At 43.7% G+C, this 12288-nt stretch overlaps 1 protein-coding gene and 1 long non-coding RNA gene across 2 annotated transcripts; both read left to right on the top strand.

Moving 5' to 3' along the window:
* Positions 1–357: 357 nt before the first annotated feature.
* On the top strand, positions 358–5047 carry LOC119292427 (homeobox protein knotted-1-like 4). The gene is made up of 5 exons (XM_037571272.1): positions 358–612; positions 702–815; positions 910–1021; positions 4410–4594; positions 4713–5047. Exons 1-5 carry the CDS (start codon positions 358–360, stop codon positions 4947–4949), a joined length of 903 nt encoding a protein of 300 aa, XP_037427169.1. The 3' UTR covers positions 4950–5047.
* Positions 5048–8706: 3659 nt separating this feature from the next.
* Positions 8707–11568, top strand: LOC119294614. The gene is made up of 5 exons (XR_005143484.1): positions 8707–8799; positions 8963–9022; positions 9106–9194; positions 9272–9333; positions 10886–11568. It is a non-coding gene; the product is annotated as an uncharacterized LOC119294614 (long non-coding RNA).
* Positions 11569–12288: the final 720 nt, after the last annotated feature.

Genomic DNA, 12288 nt, shown 5'->3' with positions numbered 1-12288 from the left:
TTTCATGAATGATTTGTTTTTCAAATGTGTGATATACTGTAAAAGGCCTCTTAAAATTGTGATTTTGCATAATTAACTCATACCTTTTCTGCTTGCTCACGACAGTGCAACTGCACACTTCGTGAACAGCGCACTTAACAGCGACCATGTTGTTCCCTTCGATGATTGGACCCTTTTCCTCCCCACATATGACTGTCCAGCTACTGTGCTTCCCGGACAGTAACTGCAAACCAGACACACGCTCACAAATCAATCCAGAATTTAAGGCAACTAAATAGACAACTTCCATTTGCCCTAAATAGGCTTCCTCCGACGATTAGACCTCGCCGGCCGAGTCACCAGCCGGACAATCAACTCATGGATCAGCTCCCTCTTCTTGGGAGCGGCCCCAAAGCCGCAGCCATTACCCCTTCCTTCGTCGCAACGGATCAGTACGCCGCATCCACATCAGCTTCACCACCGGAAAAGGCGCCGCCGGCAGCACCGCTCCCGGCCCCGGAACACCATGGAAAGTCCAGCCACAACAGGAGATCATCTGACACGATCAAGGCCAAGATCATGTCGCATCCTCTCTATCCGGCTCTCCTCGGAGCCTTCATAGACTGCCGGAAAGTACGTACTGTACATATATAGACGAGCACAGCTTGTATCTTTGCTGCCCTGCTGTTTCTTATTTTGTTATTTTTTCTCTGTCTAATAAGGTCGGAGCGCCGCCGGAAGTCGTTGGTCGGCTCTCCTCCCTCGTCGACGAGCTCCGGCCAAATTCAGCCGGCAGGCAGGAACAGCCGGCGGACCCAGAGCTCGACCAGTTCATGGTAACAAGTATTACATGATTAGTTTAGCTGGCTGGAGCTCAATTATTTGCATATATGGATCTAGCGATATATATGCTTTTGTGTGTGTGTGCAGGAGACCTACCGTGATATGCTGGTGAAGTACAGTCAGAAGCTCACGAGGCAAATCCAAGACGCCAATCAGTTCTTGAGGAGCGCCGAGGCCCATATCGACTCGTTTGCACTAGGTGTGTGCATGCTTAATTACACTAAGTTACTAGTATTTTTGCGGGCTTGTCTTTCTAGGTTTGGGAGTTTGAGATAATGCCAAGACTGTTGCAGCTTTGCAGGCATATCCTATACTTACTTATCATCTTTGTTTTTTGCGGGAATACTTTCTTTTATTGGAACTTTCGATCTATTCATCTCTAATCATTGTAGTACAACGAACGCAAAAAATAATAAAAATTATATCCAGATTCCGTAGACCACCTAGCGACGACTACAAGTACTGAAGCAAGCCGAAGGCGCCCCGCCGTCTATGTGTCGTCATCTATGAAAGAAAACAAGTGTCAGTGTAGCGTACCATGTGGTGTGTATAATTACCGAACCTCTAGCTTAATTAATTAGGACTCTTAAATGTCTTAAAGTGGTCTGTGTGCATCTTGTGATCCAGAGGCCGTGGTTCTCCCCTTATAAAAGAAACATGGCAAAGGTGATATAACCGCAAGGAGTATAAACTCGATATCAACATAGCAAGATGCGCACAGCCCCATCAACTCGACAATCCCCCAAAAAATAACAGTCATCGTCTGGCATAAAAAAAATGAAGAATGTCTTAGGGCGATGGGGTAAACAACTTGCACACGAGCCATACACTAAACCGGCATTCATGTGGTGTAAACACCTCTCTAATTAGGGATGTAAATTTGTGACCCTCGGGGTTCCCTCTGACTCATTGAGTTTATTTAGTAGAAATAAAGAGGGCCAGAAAATGCTCTAAAGGGTACCAGTTTGCACCCCTATCCCTGATCATTTGTTCACACCGCCTACATGCTAGTTTGAACAACTTCATGTGCTCCGACCGCTGAAGCATAGACCATTTATGGGACCAACACTTAAATGAGTGTATAACCTGCAAAGGAGTACAAGTCTTCTTTTTGTCAAAAACCATATCGTTCTTGGATAGCGAAAGAACCCAACATAAGGCATCACCCCCATCAAGATATGAGAGGAAAGCTTCTTATTGATACCCACAACCAGGTGTCAAAAATATTATGCACATTACAATATGGATGTATATTTAAGGTCACCATGACTATAGACCAAACAACTCAAGGGGACTTGTATTCTGGTCACAATAAAAGACCAGAGTTTAGTAAACAAATTATATAGGCACCTTTAGGGTAGAAATATGCGATTGTACATGTACTTAAGATACTAAGCTCCCTAGGGATGCTAGCTTCTGGTGTGCCAGGGCTTAAGGGGTCACTGATGGGACCAGTAATAAGGGAGTGAATCAATATATTGTGTGTTACGTTTATGTTTACTTTGAGGTGAACATGTAACGCCCATATGTTAATTGATGTGTTACGTGTAATAACGGCATACCCACACGTAGAACAACTTAGTATACCTCGCACACCAGACACCCTATTTCGCCAACAAAAAACAAACAAACACAAATGTAATTAAAAGCCCGCCTACGTCGGATGAAACACACAATATTAATGAAGCAACCAGCCGTATAAGGATGGAAAGAAAAACTTAACTCATGACTGAAGAACGGTGCGGCAAAACACGCATTGCCCTCTGGTTATAGAAACATGTAACTACCAAATTTTCATTAGATACAAAACCCATTGACATCTCTTGAGTTAGCAAGAAGTATTTCTAGTCAACTTAGGAACATATATGCCCCTTTTTTTTATTTATTTACCATAGCTATGTATGAAGACACTGCTGAACTGGGACATAATCAAGCTATAAGAGTTGCCACCTCAGTTTTCTTTATGAGTTTGGGAGAGAGAAGAGGAGTGGGTTGTAAACTTATAGCGGGCTGCAACATGGACTTCAACACACTTTGCAAGAGAAAAAGATGGGTAAGACCAGTGGCGGAGCTAGCGACAGATGACCGAGGGGGCAAATGACCAAATATTTTTTTAAAGGGGTCAAAAACTCCATTTCTCTCAATTTAGGGCATCCAAATACAGAGTTCCTTCACAAAAAGTCCAAGAGCTGGGAGGGCCATGGCACCTGCAGTAATACACATAGCTCCGCCAGTGGGTAAGACATTAGTGACATAATATGTAGAGCTAGCGTCTACCATATGGATATGCTTTTGGATTGACTATATATATGTATATGAGCATTAGCCTTGGGAAAATACACATGAGCTCCTGGGTGCTCCACACCCCTATACGAATATTAAACATAAAAAATACCAATTTTTTAAAAAAATCTGAAATTTACGGATATCAAACCTGGGTTCTCAATCTACTCCCGTGTGAAGTTTGGTGAAAAAAATACTAGGAAACGTATCCGTGGCGAATGAAATACTGTCCGAACAAAAATTCATCCAAACAGTTTTTTCCATACATAGAAAGTTTTTTTGTCTTTTTTGCCACGAATACACTTCCTGGTATTTTTTTCTCACGAAATTTCACACGAAGGGTAGATCGGGAACCTAGGTTTGATATCCCAAAATCTCAGTTTTTTTAAATTTCTTTGATATTTTTAAAATTTAATGTTCGTATAGGGGTGTGGAGCACCCGGGTGCTACAAATCCGCTTCCATTAGCCTTGCTCTTAGAGCTAGGCTCATATATACCCCCTTTGTTTCAGTATACAAAACATGTTGTTATTTTCAAAAGCCAAACATTTCTATGTTTGATCAACTTTATAGAATGGTTATATTAGCATCTACAATATCAAATAGAAGATATAAATATATTTATGGTGAATCTTATGATACTGATTTGACGTTGTAGATATTGCAAATCAACCACAAAAACTTAGTTGTCCCAAATCATTGCTAGCTAGATGCTCCATTATTATGAGAGTAAAAGCAAAAAGGACACGAGGCGTACTGTATGAGACACCCGTTGCCTTTTGTTGGAAAAGAGAAGCATGGAGGCACATGCATGCTGAAACGGCCCGTACGGCCACATGCATATGCATCAACGGGCATCTTCCCGTCCCGTGTGAAGACGCCCGTTGATGCATATGCATGTTAGCCTAGCTAGGCGATGCGGTTGCGATCTCGCCAGGCATACATGCATGGCATGTGAACGTCTGACTGAAATGTTCTGTGCCTCCGATGGCCGTACCGCCCGATTATTATCCAGCTTTTTTGTGCCTGCATGATTGGGCATAGGATCAATTAGCTTGATCTGGAAGAGATCATGATCAGTTCGATGTTGGATGGTGTGGTGGTGGTGGATTGGTGGTGGGGCGTGCTAGCATGCATGTTCTGTGGTAATCGATCTGGTGGTTACATGTGCAGCCAGCAGCCGATCGTCGATCGATGATAGCAAAAGCAAACCGATCGATCTAGTGTCACTAGTGACAATATTTACGTCAATTTACAGCACACTATGCGTGTATCTAACGTTGTGCGGGGGTTCTTCTTCTGAAGATGAGCAAGAGACCGGCGAGGGCATGCAGCAGAAGAGCCAGCTCCTGGACAAGTACAGCGGCTACCTGAGAAGCCTCTGGAAGGAGGTTTCCGGGAAGAAGAAGAAGAGCGGCAGGCTGCCGAGGGAGGCGCACCAGAGGCTCCTGCACTGGTGGCAGCTGCACCAGGGATGGCCCTACCCATCGGTACGTGCTTGGCTACGTACGTACTTTGAGTTCATGCATGCATGCATGGAGATCGTTACGTATCTTGGTTGGAGCTTCAATAAAAGCGCTAATGGCGCCATACGTGCGTGCGTTCCAGGAACAGGAGAAGCTGGCGTTGGCTGAGTCGACGGGGCTCGACACGAGGCAGATCAATAACCGGTTCATCAACCAGAGGAAGCGGCACTGGAAGCCGACGCCGCCGGCGATGGACAGCAGGTTGCAGCACATCAACGCCGGTGCTTCCAGCAGCAGCTCTCCTGCGGTCCTTGGGATGGAAGGGCAGCACTTCACCGTACGGAGTGGGTGTCCCGACGGTGGTCCGTTGAGACCCTGATCAGTGGACATATACCATCCTATGCCATATATATACACACACGTCCAGACGTGGTAGATGTGATTCATTGCAGAGTGAAGTTCATGATGGAGCGTAAATGTGATCAACTCAACAATAATTTTTCCAACCATCAATTATAGTTAAATACTGAGGCCGGTAATCAGGCCCAGCTAGGTGCAAAAGAATGTTAAACATTGGGCGGGCCGGAATTGGCCAAGCCAAGTGAAAGAACTTCATTCCTTCTCTCAAGGCCCAGTTCTGACTTCATTCTTCAATATTTTATGTGGATTGTTAGAATTGCGAGAGAGAGAGAGAGAGAGAGAGAGAGAGAGAGAGATTGACATGATTTTTTAAAAATAAAATGGATTTTATGACCTAACAACTACTACACACGCCCGCCAACTCTGTATATTCCTAGTTAACAACCGATCTATTTTTATATTTTTGGAACGAAGGCTCGTGAAGAGCCCAGTTTTGAATTAACAAAGTCATCAACCGGCCAGGAGTTACATCATCTAACATATAAAGGCTCCTAGAGTACCCGCCCACCCGAGGCCTTTGCGTCGCGCGATCGTTTTCGATCGAACGATTTCATAGCGACAGGATTTTTTACGGTGCTGTCAAAGTCCTGGCCGTTGGTCCTTATTGACTCCTTTATTTTGCCTTTTCGTGCATGACAGGTGGGCCTCAAATGTCCCCGGGCCCAGCTTCTCGTGTGTGTCCCGTGTGCGTCCTGGGTAAGAGAAGGGAGAGAAGTGGGGGTGCACGGTGAAAACCTAGCCACCAATCCCTCGCATCCCTCAACAGCCAATCCGTCCGCTCCCCTCTTCCCCTGCCCTCCTTTGCGCCGCCGCCTCCTCCCCTTCCCTCCTCTGCGCCGCCTCCTCCTCCCCTGCTCTCCACTGCACCGCCTCCTCCTCCCCTTCACTTTTCTCTCCCGTGGCGGCGACAACCTACAGGCAAAAGGCGACGGCAATGTCGCTCAATTTGATCTGCAGGAGAGAGAAGGAAGGAGAGGAGGGAGAAAGGAAGAGGAAAGAGAAAAGGGAGGTGCGGCGATGGATGGGTGAGGGTCACCGGAAGGAGCGCCGCCGGCTCGTCGCCTTTCACACCGAGGTGGAGCAAATATGCCTCCGTACAGCCCTCATGCTCGCAGGTTCCTCCTTCGTTCCTTTCTTCCCTCTTTTGATTTTTGATTAGTAAAGCTGTAACTGCTTGTCCCTCACGTTTCCTCCCTTTGACTCATGGATGAAGCTGTCGGCTGCAGGGGCCTTGCAAGAAGTGGAAGGTAGAGGTCGTACGCCAGCCGGAGCAGCAAGAGCAAGTATCTGGCGCCATCTGCCTCCCCGTTGCACAACACCACTGCATCTCCTTCCTATTTTATTTTTAGTTTTTACATGTTCAGATATAGGTTGGCTTGATCTCTTGTGTCAGGGAGGTGCGAGGTTAGGCATTTAGGCAATGGCAGCCACAGTTTCAGTGAAGGATGTCCATGCCATGTGCAATGAGGGATAGGCCATCAGCACAACCGTATGCGTGTTTTAGTTTTCCTTATTTTCCTAATTTTAGTTCTCTACGGTCTTCTATTTTTATTTCTGTTGTTCTTATTTTGTATAGGTCCTTTGGGTCCTGATGAAAGTCACTGTCGGTGGCAGGGAATTCGTTGCCGGATGCGTCCTATATGTGGTGATGATCTCCTATTTTCTTTTCTTGATTTGTGTTTTGTTCTTCCTTTCTGTCCAACTTAGTAATCGTGCTCTTGCTTTTCCTTTCATCTCCCTTGTAGATGGGTGTGTTCCCATCCAGTCGTTGGTGGGGTTGATGTGCCCGTCGATTCGGCGATCCGCGGGCCAAGCTCATCTTCTCAGTGGCGGACTGATGTTCTATGGTAGTGGCAGTCATTGTATGTGGTGGTGCAGTTGCTGATGTACAGGAGGCGTCCATGGTGTTAGTTCTCCATCGTCCATGCTTATCTTCTGTATGCTCTAGCAGCCAGGTGACTACACATTTACCTTTTCAATTCAGCTAAGGGTGGTTCCCATCATAAGCATTAGCAGACATTCAGTGTGCATCTCATTGTTCTCTGAGGAACTTGAATTCGACTGAGTTCGTGTGCTTGTTAGTTTTTGGTAATAGAGGTATAGGAACAAGAGAAGAGAGACATACCCTTACCGTGATTCATGACACCTAAGTACTGCCAGATATATTATTGTTACTATGGCCAACACTTAGATTTTCTTACATATATGGGTCGGGAACACATAGTGATTCTAATTATCGAGTAAAGTCATGTATATAGACTGATTAATGTGATATGTTTATGATTTTTTTGAGGGCATCTAAGCTGAAAAGAGGGGTGTGGTGGCTTAAACAAAATTTGTGCAATTTCACTTTAACTTCAAAACTGTTGTTGGTGAGACTGCCATGTCAGGAACTGATGTACTTACAATACGTTCAGTTAGATTAGAAAATGTCATCTCATTTAAAATAATAACATCTCATTTCTTCCCTTGATTCAGTTAGGAACTCTACTGTACGTTCAGATTCTGAAGTAGTTACGCGAGATTATAAGAGGTTTGTAGCCACTGTTGCTGGTAGACTGACTATTTTATATGGGCTGAGGCTGCAACCGAGGGTAGTTCTACTCTATGCTGAGCAGCAGTAACTTAGGTCCTGCACTTTTGTGAAATTGATACACAGACTAAACATACACATTGGATTTTTCTCACAGTTTGTGCTCACACCAAATCAACCTTTTCAAAGCATTATTCCGGTGTTGCTTCTTCCTCTCTGCTAATTTTTAGATTGCTGTTTTTTCTTGGTGACCTTCCTTGATCTGTGCTAATTTGTGCGAGATAGTTTTGGAAAACATGCATTCTTCTGCTTTACTAAAACATGGATATCCATTAGGCATGGGCTGATCTGCCTCCTCTGTTTTATGATTTTTCTCCTCTCGAGCCATAGAATGAGGATTGAGATGCATGTTACATAACTATGATTACTTCGTGTGGTGGAAAAGTTAACTAGGATTTTTCTGCTCTGCAATATAACTCTTGTGTGTTTGGTTAAGCTAGCAAAGGTTGATGTTTTGATTTCTAATGGAATATACAAATGTTCTAATCTCTGTAGGTGGCTCAAGAAATAGAAGACGACTCATGTTCAGGTACGCTTAGATTTTGAATGGAGCTGAAGAAATGATCTGAACTTTATGTTCTGCTGCTGACAAATGACGAATGACGAATATATGTATCCAGCTGGTCCCTCATCGCCGGGAGGACGGGCGAGGAGGTCGAGGCCCACTGGGGTTCATGAGGAGGTGCACGGGCAGCAATCACTACAACCATCATGTGCTACTGCAGGCTTTCCTAGCCTCGTCACATGATCAACACGGCGAGCATCGGCAAAGGGCAGTGCCAAACCAAGTACGCGAGGATTAAACATGGCGACGACGACTGTGCATCATGGGACGCCTACAGCATGTGCCTTGCCGAAGTAAACATGGAGCTCACCCTCTCTACGCCGTGCATCACATCTACTTAATTTGGAGGGTTACACCAGGTGTTTATATACTTCGGTCGATGGTTTCTGTGCCTTGAGGAACAATCCTATTATTGTACTATGCGTACTGACTATATATGTATGACGCATAAATCCTCACAAGTTGGAACCCATCACTGCTCCTGCTCGACCGTGACTCCACGCGCAAGGTCCACCTAGCCACGCAGGTCACACCGCCGGCTGTCGAGCCTCCTGTTCCACCCTACAGTGTGTTCGAACAGCCGAAGCTGAGTATGCGAAGATTCATAATGCATGGAAGCAATGACTGCTGCTGGCTTTGAAGCTGGTTGAGGTGCGTGTCTGATCCGTTGATCCTTTATGATTGTAGTTCGTTCTTCATAGACCATGAATTTTCCCCTTTCTTCACTGAACCGTTTTCTCCTTGTATTCTCGCTGTCCAACAACAGTGATTCTTTGACCATGGGCTGATGTGCAGGCTATACTTTTTTTTGTAGGTTGTTGCTTGCCGTTGGTTGTAGGTAGAGGCCTTGTGGTGGTCCAAGATTCTTACATAGGTTTGTCTTCTACATCGGACCATAGGTTGATTGCCAACAATTTATGCATTGCATCAGAACTGACCCTTGTGTCCGGCGTGCAGTGTTGTGCCTGGTTTCTTCTTGAAGGATTTGTTGCGAAAGCTGGGAATGTTAAGAGGAATCTGCTTTGAGAGGTGTCGTAGTCTGAGAGGTATGCATCAGCGGTTCCTTTTTTTCTACGCGTCCATATATCTTTGGTTCTACCTTCCTAATGATGCTTGTTTACAGGAAACGATTTCTTCTAGGCCAGTGGTGTTCCTTTGCGCTATAGCCAGTGCGCTATCTCCTAGGTAGTTGTTATTTTCTTCCACTATCTACATGTACTCCTTAGGGCTCCTTTGATTGAAAGGATTTTCATAGGAATGGAGGAGGATTTGAATCCTTAGGATTTTTTCCCTATGTTGGTTGTTTGATTCATAGCGATACCTATTTTATCTTTCATTTGCCCTTCTGCTCTCCTATTACCACTATCTTTCCCGAGTGTGTGCCCTTGCTTTATGACATCTTTCATTTAGGGAGCAGTTTACTTCATTGGCTTATTCCTTGCTTCTGAGCTGGTCATTGTTTGTAGCTGGAGTCAGTGGAATAATGAAACCATTTTAGATTTGAATTTACTCTGCATTTAAGGTGATGTTGAACTCTGGGTGATGAGATCGATCGTTGAGCCTGAGGAGGTCTGAATTCATTTTTTATCAATTCTAATTTAGTCCAGCCTTTTAAACAATCATTGTTACTTCAAAATAAATTTGATTTTTTTTACTTTTTTGTCCTTGTTGTAGTGTTTAGGTCTTTGAAAATTCACTACTATTTGTTTCTGAAGATAAGATTTACACATTTTCGAAGTTGCACTTCCATGGTACTTCGCTTTTGGTTTTAACCATAAGAGCATCAGCATCAGCCAGGAGCTAGGCCTACCTCTCATTTATGTTTTGTTCATGTAAATGCCCCTCTTTCACTCTTATTACATTTATCTTGGTGTGACTCATGAGATTCTTTTCGGGTGATATCAGTCTATATGTTTACCAAATCAATTTTCCAATCTATTTTTCCCTGCCTAGGCTTCAACTTGCCCAATACATTAGTAGTTGCTAATTCTGTTATAGTGATTAGAAGCATAGTTGACCTATCGTCTGTGTAGTGTGGTTGTTATACACACTCTTTACATTTGTGGTTTCCCCTTCTAGCTTTCATATGCGTGCTTCCAATGTACATACGTCTGAGTTCATCTCCGCCCTAGATGCCTGTGGCTTTCCCTGTTTTGGTGCGGTTTAGAAATAGAGAGTTGAGTGATAGGAAAAACAGACAGAAGAGTGAAAATTATGTGGCTGCATTGCTGATGAATTTTACAATCTGAAGCTATTGCTTATGATACCAGTATTACATTGGCATTGGTTTTTAGATCTGCTTGTTCTTAACTCTTTGCCTATATGCTCTATAGGGGAGCTTTTATTCTCTGTTTGAACTGTGATTTCTGAATTTGGTTTCTTACTGAAGAAATAACTAAAGCTTTGCTTTCTTCGAAAAAAAGCTTTGTTGTTGCACACTATTTTCTTGCCTTTCCTTGGAAGATGATTATATTGATTAGTTGCCAGCTTTATCTCTATGTTTTTTGCCTCTATTTCCAGGTTATCTCATATAAAGCCATGAACCTAGCATGAACTCGAAATATAAACCATTGTATATGAAGATGCTATCTGAGTACGTATTTGCATGTTCGTAGATCTACTACATATGCTTTATTATGTATAAATATGCCATGTAAGTATCTACCTTTAGGTCATTATTGCTTGCACATATAATGGTTCCAGTATCTGGTTTGATTTTGTTTTTATGTGTGAACAGAACCTATCATGGAGGAGGTTGACATCACAGACAAGTTCATGCTTGAGGTCATTTTCATTAAGCTGCAGCTCGCGCAACCACTATTTTTACTACTGCAAAGTTGGACAGAGGTTTGCAGTAACAATCAAGCTCCGTCCCAGCACGCGGCATCAGCGACATGATGCTGAAGCAATGGCACTATCTGGATATTCATCTAATTCCATAGAAGTTGCAACGGATGTTGCAGCGGCTCGAGTTATCAGATACATGGAGGCTGTGTGTGCCAAGGTGCTCAAGGACTATAGTTAGAACGAACTGAAACAAACAAAGGAAAGAGAATTGCATCTAATTGGTTTGTTAATAGACAAAGAAAAGTAGATCAAAGAGCAGAATTGGAAGATCAGAGAGCTTAGCAAAGGCTTTGCAGACAATATGTATCAAGTTAAAAACACTTTTGCTGGGATTCATCACATAGCTAAAGACGGTGTATACTCAACCAGTTCTACAAACGGCAATGACCCCACAAGGCTGATGTTGATGTGCAGAATGAACTTGCTCATCTGCAGGATGCAGTTGATTGACTAATGACCCTATGCAGCTGATTCGAAACACGTTGGTTCATCCCTTTTAAATAGTGTCTACTTCCATGCCTATGTACCTTTGGAAGATGCTTACCGGCTATAACAACTTTATTTAAATGACCAGCGACACCGTGCTAACTAATTAGCCTGTGAAGTTTTGTGTATAGGTTCACCTAAAGAACATGTTTACTTTTGGCACTACTCTCTGGTCATCATGTTTACTCTACTAAGCTACCTAAATAGCATATGAAGCTTTGTGTGTATAGCTTCACCCTAAGAACCCGTTTGCTTTTGGCACTACTCTCTGGTCATATATAAATTTGGAATGCATGATGCTATGTTGTATCCATGTGATATATCTATGCTGACCGAGTCTACTCAAGCTTTCTGCTTCTATGAGATAAGAAATCCATTTATATTGCTCTATATATGAATATCCACTATTTGTAATACAATTCACATTGCATCATCTTGCCATCTACATCTCCTATTTACTCAGTACTAATAACATTCCTTCTAACTCGCTCCTTGCGCCATTGGCGCAACCAGGTCATCTAGTACAACACAAAGGACGACGACCAAACTGATACAAAGGGGAGCGCTGGTAAGCAAACCAAAACCACAGCCTACACAAGCTAACTGAAGAAAGGAAAATGAAGATTGCAGCTTGCTAGAGGGAGAGTACTCCACACTAGTATCCTACAAATCAAGAACAGAGCAGCAGGGCAAGACAAAGCCAGCCGTCAAAAATGGACATTGCTCCAGGAGCACCTAGGGAAGGAGGGAAAACACCAACTTCATTCTCTGTCACCGAAGAGGGACCCTACCCCCTCGCCATGGCTC

The sequence above is a fragment of the Triticum dicoccoides genome, chromosome 4B (assembly GCF_002162155.2).
Source record: "Triticum dicoccoides isolate Atlit2015 ecotype Zavitan chromosome 4B, WEW_v2.0, whole genome shotgun sequence".
In the NCBI taxonomy this organism is placed as follows: domain Eukaryota; kingdom Viridiplantae; phylum Streptophyta; class Magnoliopsida; order Poales; family Poaceae; genus Triticum; species Triticum dicoccoides.
Note: the sequence above shows the minus strand (reverse complement) of the source record. Positions and strands in the feature narration are given on the sequence as shown.